This window comes from Lonchura striata, chromosome 36 (genome assembly GCF_050655825.1).
Source record: "Lonchura striata isolate lonStrDom1 chromosome 36, ASM5065582v1, whole genome shotgun sequence".
NCBI classification, from domain to species: domain Eukaryota; kingdom Metazoa; phylum Chordata; class Aves; order Passeriformes; family Estrildidae; genus Lonchura; species Lonchura striata.
Genome location: NC_140738.1, coordinates 2,071,096 through 2,087,124, shown reverse-complemented (window position 1 = coordinate 2,087,124; position 16,029 = coordinate 2,071,096). Strand labels below are relative to the sequence as shown.

General features: G+C 48.1%; 1 protein-coding gene across 1 annotated transcript; it reads right to left on the bottom strand.

The window, feature by feature from the left end:
* Positions 1-1,432: 1,432 nt before the first annotated feature.
* LOC146764017 (uncharacterized) lies at positions 1,433-14,260 on the bottom strand. Its single transcript, XM_085565553.1, has 2 exons — positions 14,170-14,260; positions 1,433-4,276 (listed from the first exon to the last, which is right to left on the bottom strand). The coding sequence occupies exon 2, from the start codon at positions 4,241-4,243 to the stop codon at positions 3,074-3,076; it is 1,170 nt and encodes a 389-aa protein (XP_085421679.1). The 5' UTR covers positions 4,244-4,276; positions 14,170-14,260; the 3' UTR covers positions 1,433-3,073.
* Positions 14,261-16,029: the final 1,769 nt, after the last annotated feature.

Sequence of the window (16,029 nt, the reverse complement as noted above, 5' to 3'; positions counted from 1 at the left end):
TCTGCATCTCACCTTTGGGGCAATGCAAGATCCAAATATCCCTTTCCCTGCAAAAAAAACTCCCAGAAATCCCCCAATGGATTTGGGGTGAGCTCCCCCTCCCCACTTACCTGCAGGATCTGGGGGAGTAAATGCTGCCCTGACCAGGGGAGCTGCAGACTCAGCAGAAGGGCAGGCAAACCGTGTGGATCTGCTGCGGTTCCTCCTCTTCCTCCTCCTGTTCCTGTTCCTTCTTTTCCCTAACCTCCTCCTCATCTCTATCTCCTCTTCCTATTCCTCCTCCTCCCTGACCACCCCAGATCCCCCTTTCCTACCCACCTCTCCCCCATGGCTGCAGCACCAGCGTTTGGGTAGAGGGAACCTCCCATGAGCCCCCCAGGTATGGGCAGGGGGCTTGAGGACCCACCCAGTGCAGATCCATTCCCCCCTCCCAGAGCCTCACGGAAATCACTCCAGGGATCAAGCGATGGGGACACTAAGGGATCCCCATGGAACCACCCATTTTTGATCCCATCCCCACCCTTCCCTCCCCACTCCCATTGTTCCCCCAACCCAAAGACCCCTCCCAACTCAATCTGAGGGTCCCATTCCTCTCCTGGTCAGAATCCTCTTTTCCCCTGCTCTCCCACCCCTTCCCCATTGTGCCTCCAGCTCTACCTCTCACCCCTAGGCTTGGATTTGGGGATCCAGGCCCCTCCTGTTCAGTTTGGGGATCACATCCCCCCTTTCCCTCAATTCAGGCAGCTCCTGGCAGCTTTTTCCTGGGAGGAATCCCTGAGTTTTGGGACTTTTAGGATGTAGCTTAGGAGGAGAACAGCTCTGTCGGGCTTTCTCCTCCCTGTTGTGGCCCCTCAGCTGTTCCCGACACCCTGGGGGTGTTGGGATTTCCCTCCTAGGGACAAGGACGTTCATCCCCTTCCAGGAGCCCAATGCCCAGCTGGGGCTCCAGGTCAGGGGTCCTTGAGCAGCTGCCCCAGAACCTCCACCAGGGTCTCCCAGTGCAGCCGGAGCCGCTCGGCCTGGGCTCCCCAAAGGCCTCAGCAAGGTCCAAGTCCTGCACAGGAACCCTCAACTCCCTCAAACCCAGCATCCCCCTCATCCCCTGCAAGTTCCTCCCATGGCACCGGCCATGGCCATGTCCCTACTTGTCACTGGCCATGTCCCACCATGTCCTCACCCATGGCTGTCTCCCCACCATGTTTCCATCCCTGTCACTGCCCCCCATGTCTCCATCCATGCCTGTGTCTCCCCATGTCCCTAGGGATGGCCCTGTCCCCCTCCATGTCCATGCGTGCCCATGTCACTCTCCATGTCTAATGCTTTTTCTCTTTTTGAGCCTGGTCTTATAAGCTCTCAGAGATAAGCATTATACCCTTGATAGCTCAGCTACCTCAGGTGGCATAAAACAAGCAGGATGGCTCATGTGACAGTGTTGGGAATAAAAAGTTTTAATAAAAGGCAAAAATAAAAAAGCTTTTTACAGAGAAAAGCCAAGTCAGGGCAGAGGCTCTTGCTCTTGCTAAAACACTTCACTAAAGCAATTAACTTCTTTTGTTCTCTTCTTTTCTAGGGAATTGCTTAGGTGGGACTTTTTGGCTCCTGTCCAATTAGCTACCCTTAAGTTTGAGGTGAAGTCCCCAAGGTCCTATGAGGTGTCTTTCAACCAAATTGAGGAGAGAAACACCTGGCCTTTTGTCCTTTTTAAGGGAACAAAAGGTTAACTTGTTTACTCTGTCAACAGAGGGCACATTCTTACACGTGTCCCACCATGTCTGTGTCCTACCATGACCACATCCACTAACTTAGTCCAATGTCTATTTTTACTTCAATATTGGATATTTTAAAGGGATAAAGAGAAATGAAAACAAAATCAAGGCCAAAAGAAAAAGACTTCCATGTCCATGCCGGCTGAGGATCCACGTGCTTGGGTGGAGGGAAGAACCGTTTTGGTGGAGTTTCTACCCCACTGTCTCCAAAATCTTGGTCTTTCCCCAGTTTTTCCACCATCTGGCTGCAGAAGACACCCTTGGGCAATAGGAAATCAAAATCGTGGAATCCCTGAAGTTGGAAAAGACCTTGTCCTGGTTCAGAGCAAATTTGGGAGAGAACCTCCAAAGGGATTCCTCTGGAAAGCAGATTCAATTGGCTCCTCCCCCAGCCAGTTTGGGAAAAGTATCTCCTTGGAGAACAGTGGAAAAAACTGTTTTTTAAAGAATAAAACCTAAACAATATTAAACAATAAAACCTCTTGCTGCTCTAAAAGATAGACAAACTCAGGAAGTCCCTCCGTGGGTTGTAGCTCAGCTCACTCAGTCTCTTATCAGTCCCTCCAGTGCTGGAAATGCCACAGTCCAGGCCTGGCCCGCTGGGCCACAGGTGTGAGCTGCCGGTGCTCTTCTGGGTGTTCAGGCCAGAGCAGGTTTAAACAGGTCCAAAGAAAAGGGAAAAGCAGCCACAGTCCAGGGAACTTCTCTGCCACAGCTAGCTAAAACTAATTAACAGCAAAGGAGAGCTCTGTACCTCTGTCTGTCCATCTGCAGACAACCCGGCCCAGGAGCAAGAATGTGGAGGAGTGAGTGCAGTTTCTGAAAACAAACTCTGCCCTTCTCTCCCTCCTTTGTTCTTGGAACAAGTCTTAAAGGTGCAAAAATTATAATTCACTATAAACAGAACAGACAACTGGAGATACAAGCATCATATAGTCAACCTAGGACATACCTCCAAGACCATTCAGTATTCCTTGATGCCACCAGAATATAGGATTGAATGCAAAAGATTTTATGGAGTTAGAAGTCATTAAATCTGCTCTCCCCAAGGAATTCTCATTGTTGGTCTGTGCCCCAATGGATGTTCCTGCCACTGGGTTTATCTAGGTGCCCGCAGGGAACGAGGAAGATGTGGAGCCTCCCAGCCAAGTGTCTTCCCAACACAGATAACCAGGCCCATAGATCACCAAGACTGCCCAATGAAGGTCACTCAGGATCATCCATCATGGATCCTCCCATAGGGAATGGAGCTGGGAGGAGCATAAGAAGCTCTTCCCACCCTTGGGGAACTCACAGGGCTTCCCCCCTTAGTGGCGCCTCCGTTGGTGTTTGATCAAGTTTGATCTCTCTGAGAAGCTCTTCCCACATTTCCCACACTCGTAGGGCCTCTCCCCGGTGTGGATGCGCCGGTGCACGGTGAGATTGGTGTTGTGCTTGAAGCCCTTCCCACAGTCGGGGCAGCGGTAGGGCCTCTCCTCGGTGTGACTCCGCTGATGTACGAGGAGACTGGAGCTGATCTGAAACCTCTTCCCACACTGGGAACACTCGTAGGGCTTCTCCCCGCTGTGGATGCGCTGGTGCTTTCTCAGGTCTGAGTGCCACCCATAGCTCTTCCCACATTCCAAGCAGGTGTAGGGCCGTTCCCCAGTGTGGATCACCTGGTGCCGAATCAGGGCTGAGCTTTCCCTGAAACTCTTCCCACATTCCCCACACTTGTAGGGCTTTTCCCCAGTATGGATCTTTTTGTGTTCCGTAAGCTGGGAGTTGAGGCTGAAACTCATCCCACACACCCCACACTCGTAGGGCTTTTCTCCAGTGTGGATCCTCTCATGTCTCCTCAGGCCAGAGCTCTGCCTGAAGCTCTTCCCACATTCCCCACACTCATAGGGTTTTTCCCCAGTGTGCATCCTCTGGTGTTGCATCAGGTGGCCCTTCTGGCTGAAGCTCATCCCACATTTCCCACACTCAAAGGGCTTTTCCCCAGTGTGGATTACCGAGTGCTGCATCAGGCTGCTCCTCTGGCTGAAGCTCTTCCCACATTCCCCACACTCAAAGGGCTTTTCCCCAGTGTGCATCCTCTGGTGTTGGATCAGAATGGAGTTCTTGCTGAAGCTCCTCCCACACTCCCCACACTCAAAGGGCCTCTCCCCGGTGTGGAATCTCTGGTGATGTCTCAGGCTGGAGCTCCAGCGGAAACGCTTCCCACATTCCTCACACTCGTAGGGCCGTTCCCCAGTGTGGATCACCTGGTGCTCGATCAGGTTGGAGCTCCGGCTGAAACCCTTCCCACATTCCAAGCACTTGTGGGGCTTCTCCCTGCCACGAGGTTTCTCCACCAGCTCTGAGCTCTGGCTGGATCTCTGCCCACCTTCCTGGCTCAGGGGGGCTCTTTCCTCCCCGCAGCTCCCTGGGCTGGGTTTGCTGCCACTCCTTGTGCGGGATCTCCAGGGCTTTTCCTCCTCCTCCATTTCCTCCATTTTTATTCCTCCCCGGGAATGAAAAATCCTGGTCTGGGGGAAAAAAAAAAGAACAGAGCATCTTGGACTGGGAGTTCCTCCTGTCCCCACTTCATCTCACCAAGTCATTGGGCATTGTGTGTCTATAAGAACCTCCAAAACACCAAGGTTCAGCATAAAAATCCTCAAAACTTTAAGACACAGATCAAAACCTCCCCAAACATCAAGATTCAGTAAAAAATTCCTCCAAAACATAAAGATTCAGCCCCTAAAAAAAATAAAGCACCAACATTTAACCCAATAAAGCTGAGAAATGCCATGATTCACTCCTGTGAAAATCGTGGAACCCCTCAACAGTCACGTGCTGCATGTGGGGTGGCAATGCTCCTGGGGCTGAGGGGAGGCTATATATACAAGGAGGGATGGAACCTTGTGGTGATCCTTGTTTCTGCTCCTCCTCCTCCTGTGTCCCTATTCTTCCTCACACTCCTCTTCCTATTCCTCCTTCTCCTGCACAATCCCACCCTCTCCTGCCACCTGCATCCTTTGACCATTCTGTTCCTCAAGCCTGCTTCTCCTTCCCTTCTCCTCCTGCCCCCAGGCCCAGCACCCACTGCCGGCTCCCTCTTCTCCCCAGCCCCACAGCATCCCAGCGCAGGGGCAGGGATGGAGCTGGGGCAGGTCGGGCTGGGGCAGCGCTGGGCTCTCGGCCGCTCCCGCCCGCACTCGGTCCCCACTGCAGCCGCTCCCGCCAGGACAGCGCGGGGGGGCCCGGCCTTGGCGCTGCCCCACTCCCACCTCCCCAAATTCCCCTCGCGGGGCCATGGGGCCGAGGGGGGGGCGCAGGTGGGTCCAGGTGGGGAATGCTGAGATAATTTCAAGAGTGGGTCCCCAAGAAGAAGAATTGGAATTTGTGGTAGACACAGGGGCAGAATTAACCTTTCTGTTAAATATTCCAAAAGGTTATAGTGTAAGCAAAGATACCGTAATAGTAACAGGAGCAAAAGGAGAGAGTTCCACAGTACCCATTATTAAAAATGTGGTAATAGAGGGAGGAACTAGATTTTGGATGAGGGATGTTTTCTTGGTCCCAGGGGCAGGTAGCAATTTATTGGGACAAGATTTACAAGTGAAATTAGGAATAGGGGTTGTTCCAGAAGATGGGAAGATGACAGCTAGACTTTTAAAACTAGGCCAGGAGGATGGAAGAAGAATTAACAAGGAAGTTTGGGCTGGGGAGGGAAATAGGGGAAGATTAAATATTGACCCCATAAAGATTACAACTGAGGAAAAAAAATTGTCCCATATGTGTACGGCAGTATCCTGTATCTTTAGAAGGACGGGAATGTTTAAAGCCAGTAATAGAAGGACTAATAAAGGATGGACATTAGAACCTTGTATGTCTCCCCATAATACCCCAATACTCCCAGTAAAGAAGCCTGACGGGAGCTATAGACTGGTACAAGCCTTAAGGGAGGTTAACAAAGGAACTCAGACCCGCTATCCAGTGGTACCAAATCCTTATACTCTTTTAAGTAAAGTTCCTCCCCAGCATCAGTGGTTTAGTGTAGTGGACCTTAAAGATGCCTTTTGGGCTTGCCCATTAGCCCAGGAGAGCAAGTTATCTTTGCTTTTGAATGGAAGGACCCACTAACTGGAGAAAACAGCAATTAAGATGGACAAAACTACCACAGGGGCTTACAGAATCCCCAAACTTATTTGGACAAGCTTTAGAAACAATACTACAAACTTTCCCCACTCCCCCTGAAATACAAATTATCCAATATGTGGATAATCTTTTACTTTCTGGGGAAGCTGAAGCTGAAGTTAGAGAGGCTACTATAAAGCTTTTGAATTTTCTTGGGGAAAAAGGATTAAGGGTATCAAAAGGGAAGCTGCAATTTGTAGAATCAGAGGTAAAATATCTTGGACACTTGCTTAGAAAGGGTAGTTGGAAGCTCAACCCTGACTGAAACACAGGGATTCTATCCCTTCCCCCTCCCTCTTCAAAGGGGGAAATCAGAAAGATACTCAGATTATTGGGATATTATAGATTGTGGATTGAAGGATATACACAGGCAGTAAAATTTTTGAATAAAAAAAAAATTGATAGAGGGAGATGATATAAAATGGACCAAAAAGGATAATGAAAAACTAAGAAAACTGAAGTTAAAACTAGCCCCAATATCAACTTTAAGCTTACCTTCACTAGCAAAACCCTTTCATTTGTATGTAAATGAAGAAAAGGGGGTAGCTCAAAATAGGGTTTTGTTTCAAGAGTGGGGAGGAGTAAAGAGACCCATGGCTTATTTATCAAAGATGTGGGATCCTGTGGGAACTCAAAATGTCTCTCAGACATTTTTAGAGGTTCCAGGCCTTGGTCAGAAGCATTCTAGACCCTGGCAGACAGCTGAAAAACAACTGTGATTTTGAGTTTGAGCCATGGAATGAATTACCAACTTTGGAGGTGGAACAAGCAATCACAAAAGGTTAGATAGTATAGTAAAAGTAGTTACAAAGTAGAGGGAAATATTTTTTAGTATTGTACAGGGGGGTTTTAGCACATGTACAGGGGGGTTTTCACTTTGTACATGGGGGTCAGAAGTTCTAAGATGGAGGAAAGTGGGCTGAACCCATCCTTCTTCCTTCTTCTTCCTTACCTCCATGTTTTTGGTGATGTTGGCACTCACAGATTGGTTTAGAATAGAAAAACACTTGGCAACGTAGGTAGTAGGTATTGGGGAATAATTGTAAACATGTTATACGTAATATATCTTATAAAAGATAGCAGCAACCCTGGGCGGGGAGAGAGACGAAGAAGACAGCAGATAGAGAGGATGTCAGGGTGTGTGTGTGCCTCTACCCAGGCCACTGATCAAATAGCTGCAGACCAAGAACATAATCTGTTAGATAACTAGCAATAAACTGCCTTGAGACCGAACAGCTAAGCCTGCGGAGTTTTTCTTTGGAAGCACGGGTTGGAGGAGGAATTTCACCACCACATGTGGCCCCAAAACAAGGCTGGGGTTCCCACAGGATCCAGTAAATCAAGGCTGGCCAGTGTGTATTCAAGCTATAGCAGCTACTGCAATCCTGGTAGAGGAAAGTCATAAACTGACTTTTGGAGGTAAATTAATTGTGTGCACACCTCATGCAGTACTAAATTTCTTCCAATTTGCATTGTGATTTTTATCTTGAAATACATATCTTACTGTACTAACTTTGAAAAACTAGTTTACAGCTGTGACATAGCAAAACCTGCTATTAATTTGAGTCAATGCAGGCTGTTCAATCAAGTGTTCTCAGTGTGTAAAGTTAAAATAAAGGTAACACCAGCTGCTTGGTAGGTCAATGAGAAACATTTTTCCTTCCAACCAGTCCTTTTTCATGTACCCAAATGTGTTTTGCTTTCTTCGTTTTTTTGTTTTGTTTGTTTGCTGTTTTTTCTGGAAGTGCTAACTACTTGCAGTGTATCTAGAACAGAAATTAAAATTGTGCATACAAAACACTTGTAAAAAACATAGGGCTCATTTTTTCCCAGAATGGGAGGTGGCTACATATAGAAAAGGGAAACTACAAAGCTAGATGAAGAAAAAGTTTCAGTATCTTCTAATGTAAACAATTTGTTACTTCCAGCGTCACAGTGGGTGTGTGACACACACATATGAAAAAGATGGTGAGGGAGATCTCTGTTTACTACAGTTTCCTATTTCTTGAATGAGTTAGAGAGCTGTGAAGCAATTGTGATTCCTTGTGTGGATTGCCCAGGCCTGCAGGGAGGGCTGGGCCATGGTTCCCTCTGTGCTGCAGGCAGCCCTGCAGCGTGGCAGCAGTGGCTTGCCTCTGGTGAGTTTGCAGGCAGGGTGCTCCAGCACTGCAGTGCTCAGGGGCAGTTTCCTATTTTGACATCAAAGCTTAAATTCAAGAGTGCCTCTTCCCATCCAGTTATTGTTTGTACTGTAAGAACCTCTTCAGAGAGTGTCTCCTGGCAGTCAAAAAGAGAGTATTGCAGAGATAAATTCCTTACTTGCTGTCTCCCCCACTGTATCCACATTTTGTCTATTCCCTCTTCAAATTATAGATTGGTAAAACTCATGCTCTGTGTCCTCAGATGCCCTTCCCAAATCAAACCTTGGCTTCTTTGCAAATTATATTGCACTAACAAGCATTGCCTTAAATTTTTTACTGCAGGCAAGATCACTTCAGAAGTAAGTTTTTGTTTACCTTGTTCCTACAACCCTTTCAAGTTTGTGAATGGAAAATTGTGACAGCAAAATAAGTCTTTAGTTTTAGCACTGTCAGCTGTGGGTAGCTGGTAGCCTTGGTGGAGGGTGCCGTGAATTACAAGCCTGCAGAACACACATAACAACAGTAATTAAATTTGTAAGGAAGTTGAAAAAGGAGGGAGAGGTGATTGGCAGACTCACCTCTCCGGGATGTAGGACTAATGTTAGAAAGTGGACTGATATTGGAATGTGGATGTTGAAATGTGAAGAGAGAAAAAGAGGGCGAAAGAGAGAGAAAGGGAGAAGAGAGAAGAAGAGAGAAAAAGAGAAAGAGAGAGAAAGGGAAAGAGAGAGAAAGAGAAAGAGGGAGAGCGAAATATGCCCCAAAGTCCCCATACTGCAGCTATTTGTAAGTTCTCCCCCATTCCTGCTAGACAGAGTGACAACAAGGGGAGGGGAGTGAGGAAGTACAGTCAAAGGCAAAGCTGTGAAAAAGAGGGAGAGCTGGACCACCAATAGAGATAAGATCAAAGCAGAGATAGCTGACTCTCACAATGTGCTTTATTTTTTTAAACAAGACTTCTTTTTTTTCCTTCTGATTTTTGTTGTTAAGGAAAGGAGGCTTTTGTTTTGAAGAATGGGGCTGTAAGACTAAAACAGTTGGATGTTGCCTAAAAAGCAAAAAACCAAGAGATGTGATACATCTTGTGTTAAATTTGGGCTAGTCTTTTTTTATTTAACTAATTATAGCTCACAAGAAGAAGAATTGGCCTCTGCAGCAATTAGCACAGCTGGATACAAGAAGAAGAAGCAGCTATAGAAAAAGTTTTTAGTTAAACCCAGAAAGTTTTGAAGAAAACTAATGGTGAAAGTTAATGCAGTATTGTTTTTCTTTTAACACTGTGTTATTAAGAAGTCCTTTCCAGGTACTACTAAAGCAGCAATCCCAACCATGGAAAAGAGGGTGAATTCATGCCAGCAAAATAAAAGAATTGGTGAAGAAACGTGAGGAATGGACTATCACATCTAAACCAGGTGATACCAAATTGACTTTCAACCAGGACTGGGTGGTAATGGTTTGGGAAGAGCCAAATGATCCAAGGCAGGTACAAAGAATAACACCTAACTGAGAAATCAGGCAAAGCTTGCATCACTGGTTCTAAGCCCTGCCTGAATAAGCCCTGAGACGCCTCCGACACCTCCTTGGCAGAGGAACACTGCCACTTCAAACAGGAGGATCGGGAGTGTTTGAGTCAAAGAGTTCTGATAGTCTGGCCTTAGCCTGTGGCTTGTACAGGCAAGAAGGGAAATTGCCATTAATACTATGCTGTATACTTTATTTGATTCATCCCCATATTGGACATGGCAGCTGGGTTATAAGTGAATGTTTAAATTATGAGAATAATTGGCATTGTAGCTCACAAAATCTATGTTCTCGTGGCAAGAAGTATTGAGTACTGAATCAATCCCCTATACAGAAAGACCTCAAAAACTGAAGTAATAAATTGCTTTTGTAGATGGGGATTATCAATGCCTGTGGACTGAGAGATACCTGAGGAATGGTGGAAAACCACAGTTAAAAGGTGTCAAAACCAATTTGCCTGGAAATGAGTAAAAAAGGAGTGACAAGGGAAACAGAGGGCAAGCCTGGACTGAGCACTGTACTCACCAGCGAGAAGATCACACGTACCTGCTGTGGGCAGCAGCCCCACAGGCAGGGGAGGTGGGGGTATAAGCCACGCCAGACCTCTGTCATTCCTGTTTCTGTCTCTCATTTGTTGTCTTTTCCCTTCTGAGATAGCAGCAAGATCGTGTCACAAATGCTACAGAAAGTATCACATGGAAAGAAACCAAAGTTCCTTTTTGTTACACACACCCATGTCAACAGGCACTGTTATAACCCATCCAAATTAAGTATCTGCAGGAAAAAGGCGGAAAATTATCACATACAAAGAACTTAGGAAAAAGTAGTAATACTTGGGGCATGGAATGTCCAAAAGGAGAGAGATGGATTTGTTTTACATTTGATCTTAGAAATATAGTCCAAGATTCGGTGAAGAGACAATTAGTAAAAAAAAGGTAAAACAAGCACAGCAGTCTAGCTCTGTGTTAACCCCAAATTATATCCTGAATCATATTAAATTACTCCAAGCAGCTATAGAGAAGATAATAAACAAAGCTGCTCAGGCATTGGAATTAATATTGAGTCTGCAAAGCCAAACATCACCTGCAGTGCATTAAAATAGGTTGGCTTTACCCTATTTATTGGCTAAAGAATGGGATGTACAGATTGTTGAAAATAGATGGCAATGAGGATGTCATCCTGGAAAAAACAAAGGATATCAGAAAAAAATTATGACCTAGGTATCAGTCCAAAAATGGGAAAATAATGTTATAAAACTAGCAGGTGGGGTAATGTATTGAGAATGGGATGGTGGAAGAAATTAGGATTCTTCCTTTTATGTGTTAGAAGTGTTTTGATATTTCTTCTTTGTTTAATCCCATGTTTTATTTGATTACCAACAGAGTCCAAAGAAATCAAGAGGACAGGAAATATTCTTTATAAATCATTTGGCTTGAGCAGTAAGAGGTGGGATTGTGAAAAATGCATATTTATGATTGGCTTTTCGCAAACGTTACAATGAATATTATATGTGTCATGTTAGAAAGTTATGCTGTATTAATTCCCTTACGTATTGTGTTAAGTGTAGTTTTAGGTTACAACATTATGTTAAAATAGAGATTATGTATGTGGGGGGAGTTTTCTTTTTAGGAATGAGATGCTCCCTTCGAAGAACACCTAAATCTTCCAAAGGAGAGGAATTTATGGCTTCTTATCAGGAGAAGCTAATTTCTTCAGGCCTTGCTCAGACTTGAAGATGCCAGGGGATTAAAGGGAACAGTTGACATACAACAGAGTTTCTTGTTTAGAATAGGTTGTATGCATAACCATGAAGGATGTATGACTATGCAACAAGTGTCTTTGTTTAAGGGTGATTCCTTTGTTCACAAATCATGCTGTTCTTGACTTAGGGTCCAAGAGCATCTGGACATCCGTAATTCTTTGCTTTTTTTGTCTTGTAATTGTCCTAACTCTAATTGTATTATTATTTTTATAACCATTTTATTATTATTAAACTTTTAAAATTTTAAAAACCAAGTGATTAGAGTTTTTCAAAATTTTCAAAACTAGATGAGATTTAAAGGTGACCCTTTAACTCATAAACAGTAAAGAAATGATTTGAAGGGGAAAAAAAAGCAGCAGGTTGTGGGGGGGGGGCACAACTGAGGCTGCTGAAGGCTGCTGTGGAAGAGAAGCTGCATTCCAGGCACCCAGGAGGAGCTTTAGAAATGCAAATTAACACTGCTGGGGCAAACTGGGGACAATGTACCTGGCTCTTCTTGCCTGGGGCAGGAATTGGCTGATTCCCTCTGCCCCTCACCCCAAGCTCTGCCTGCTTGCACAGATGGAATCTGCACAGCTGAAGGCAGAGCCCATGCTGAGGATCTCTGACTCTGCAACAGAAATGGCTGAAGCTGCAAAGGGAAACAGCAAATGGAGAATGTTGGGAAAACTTCACTAAAATAAGGGGGGGATCATCCCTCTGCCCACTCCAACATCTCCTGTCCCTGTCTGTGCTGTACAGGGTGTATCAGAGCACTGGGGGTTTTGCTAGAACAAGTTCAGGGAAATCAGTTGGAATTCAAGTATATGATGAAGGAGTAAGAAAAAAAATGGTCAATTGATGCAGCCCCAGCTTGAGGGAGCGCCCAAACATGGGGAAAAGATGAACAGCCACCAGAACAAATCCTACAACACCATGGACCAGCCCCTGGGAACCAAAACGATTTTGTGAAAAATGCATGTTATATGGCTCTGTGCAGATAGTTACTACATGTATTATGTTATAATGATAACTTGTGCTGTATGAACATCTTAATAGTATGGTAAACGTAGCTTTGTAGATAAAATTAAGCTTTAGTACTTAAAAGAGAAAATATGCATGTGTGTGTTGGGGGGGGGGGTTAAGGAATGAGAACACCTAAATTCGCTCAAGGAACACCTAAATTCTCCAGACAAGAGGAATTTATGGATTTCTTACTAGAAGAAGTTAATTTCTTCAGGCCATGCTCAGACTGGAGGATGCTGTGGGGATTAAAAAAAACAGCTGACATACAACAGACAGAGTTACTTGTTTTAAATAAAATGTATGCATAACCATGAAGGATATATGAATATGCAACAGTGTATTTTTTTAGGGGTGATTCCTTTATTCACAAGGTATGCTTGTTGTGGCTTAAGTGCCCAAGAGAGCATCCGGACATCTGCAAGTCTTTGCTTTTTAATGTCTTGCAATTGTCCTAACTCTAAATTTTTATTAGTCTAATTGTATTCCTACTTTTATAACCATTTTACTAGTATTAAACTTCTAACATTTTAAAAACCAAGTGATTGGCGTTTCTCACAAATTCATATCAGGAGACAGAGAACCCATTTTTCATTTGAATGGCATAATTTGATTACAAGCTGTCCTCGGAATAAGAACCAACCAGACAACTCCAGCTCCTGACCTTCCTGCCGACCAAGCCACTGAAATGAGGAACACAACATTTCACCAGGGGATGGGATCAGATTATCTGTTAGCAGAAAAAGGAGGAGTTTGTGGAAAACTAAATGGCTCAAACTGCTGTTGGCAAAGAGATGACGAGAAAATTGCTAAAAAAGATAAAAAGGAAATAGGAGAGCAGTTTATGTATTGGTCCAAACACAGAAAGGATGGGAATGGGACACGCTTTCCTGGCTCCCCAGCACACCAGGGGATAAAGGAATGCTGCTTCTCCTCTTCTGTGCTGCAGCAACTCTCATCTTTTTACCATGCTCCACACCTTGGCAGTGCAGCTCATCCAGCAGCTGAGCCAGGGCATGCAGGTGGCAGCCAGGCCTCCTGATCCACAAACGGCTACAAAAGGACAGGGAATGAGGGCACCGAGAATAATCCCAAAACCAAAGAGGACCCGGGAAGGACAAAACAGAGTCAAGGAGTGAATCTGCCTGGAGATAGGGCCGGGCACCTGTAGATAAGGGGAGAAACCATCAGTTCCAATAAATGTTACAAATTGACCCAGAGAGCTGCTCAAAGTCCCGCTACATTCCCGAACTTCGAGGAGTAGAACAAAGACTTAACAGAGCCATGAATATCGGCTGTTATACAAAAGGAGGGTGCACATTAACGAGGACAGGCTCCAGGCGCATCGGGAAGTCGGAACCTTCCAAGGAACTCAGCCGGTGGGCAAAGGCAGAGGGAGATCGGCCGGGAAAATGAGGATAAAAAGGAGGCTGCGGACTACAGCCACGGCAGAGAGCGCACGGCAAATGCCCCACGGCCTCTGCCCCTGCTCGGCAATAAAGTCACTTTGACAGGACTCCTCGCTCTCCGCCGGGCACACGAACCTCCGGCGACGGGAATTTCCCCGCCCGCTCCCGGCCGCGGGGCAGCCCCTCTGTCCTACCCACAGCAGCCGGGCCGAGCCAGCGCTGCTCCGGCAGCGGCTCCTGCCCGGCCCCGGCGGGAAGGAGACCGCGGGCAGCCGCTCCCGCAGCGCCCTCAGCCCGGGGCCGGCACGGGCCGGACACGGCACCGGCGAGCCGCCGGAGCCCCCTGCCGCCCCCTCCGCCCGCAGCCGGCCCCGAGCCCCCGCAGAGCCCAGCGCGGCTCCCACCTGCGCCGGGGCCGCCTCCGAGCTCCGCCGCCGCCGCCTCACCGCGCTCCGGCCGCTGCCGCCGCTGCCGGGCCCGCACAGCCGCTCGGCCAATGGCGGCGCTGCGCGGCCACGGCCGCCCTCAGCCCGCCGCCGGGGCCGCGCCGCGCCCCGCTCCCACCAATCAGCGCGCCGCAACCGCGACTGACGGCACCGGCGGCCAATGGCAGCGAGCTCGGGGCGGGCTCTGCGCACGGCCCCGCCTCGCCCCGCGCTCTCGGCGCCCCCGGGCTGCGTGAGGGGAAAGCCGGAGATGAGGAACAGCCCCGGCACGGGCCCGGCCCGAGCCGGGATTGAGCTGCCCACACAAACAAACTTCTCCGCGCCTCCCGCCACGGCTTTCCCGGCCCTGCGCCTCCCGTGCCTCCGCCTCTGCGGGAAGCCCAGGAGCCTCACTTCTCCTGCCCCTCGTTAGCGCATCAGAGCTTCGCTTTGATTTCCCCCGAAAAGGGAAACCTGCCCGAAGCCCTGTGGGTGGGTGGGGCAGGGGAGAGATTTCTGGCAGAAAACTCCAAAGACTCGGAGCAGGAGCAGGAGAAGTCAGTGCAGAGCCTTAAATGCAGCTTTCCCCACGCCTCCCTGCTCCCAGCTGCACCTCCTCCCCCGGCAGGGCAGGAGACAGGGAATGGGGCCATGCTCAGCTCATCCCCCGGGGCTTCTCCCTCTGCTCAGGGACAGGAGTCGTTCCCTGCTGCACCCTGCGCTCTCTCCCGGCCGAGACTTCTCCAGGAACTTCTCGGAGCGGAGTCCATCCCCTGGGCACAGCCCCCTCCGAGTGCTGCAGCGTGGGTCACTGTGCCACGGGCTCAGTCCTGCCAGGACAGGCTGCTCCAGCGGGGCCCCTCTGCCCGCGGGCTCACAGCTCCTCTCAGGCATCGCCGAGCTCCAGCCCGGCTCCTCCAGGGGCTGCAGGGGATCTCTGCATCCCCATGGACCTGCGGGGGATCTCTGCATCCCCAGGGACCTGCAGGGGGATCTCCGCAGCCCCATTGTAATATATGTTATGGCACAATTCGTGATTTTGTAAAATATACATCAAGTCAGTTGTGCTTGTAGAAAAAGATTCTTAAAGTTTTATATGACCAGTGGCTGCAGCCAGGGCTGGAGAAACCACAGCTGGAAGAGAAAGAAAGACCTAATTTACAAATGAAAAAAGGTAGCTGCGTGCAGAGATGGGCCCTTTCCGGGAACAATCCAGGAGACACCCAATGTTTAACCCCTGGTCTGCCGGGGAGCCAGGAAACCAGGCACACGGGCATCCCGCCCTTGCAGCTGCTGAGGAGGCTGCTGGGCTGTGCTTCAGCAGAGGAGATGGAATGTGGCTTACCACACTGCCCTTCTCTAAAAACGGAGAATGGGTCAGGAGGTTTGGGCTCTGAGCACACAGGAGCCTGGCCCAGGCACAGGCCGTGGTGGGACAGGGGCACAGGAGCCTTCTGTGACTGACCGTGGCTCTCTGGTTTCTCTCTGCAGACTGCCAGCTCCTCATGCCATGGAAACGGCCCCACTCGGCTGCCAGTCTGGGAGGGCTGGAGGGCTGTGGGTACTCATTTGCTGTCAAAAATAAATTGTGTTTTTTTGTCATTGTCATTGTCATCATCAGAACATTTCTTTCATCCTTTTCCAAGTTTTTGGCCCCTCCAGGGTAATATTTTTGTGTCCTTCCTCAGACAGTTGATGGCATTTGAATGGGGGGGTTAAGCAATGTGAAAAGTTCAACAACAGCTCCAGTTGCCAACTGCAGCAGCCCCTTCAGGAGCCCTGAGCTACCAGCGAGGTCCACGTGTGCCTTGCAAAAGGGAGTGGTTTGCAGCGATGGGG

Bases quoted from the DNA above. Each gene is read 5' to 3' on its own strand.
- LOC146764017 (XM_085565553.1), bottom strand. From the start codon at position 4,243: ATGGAGGAAATGGAGGAGGAGGAAAAGCCCTGGAGATCCCGCACAAGG.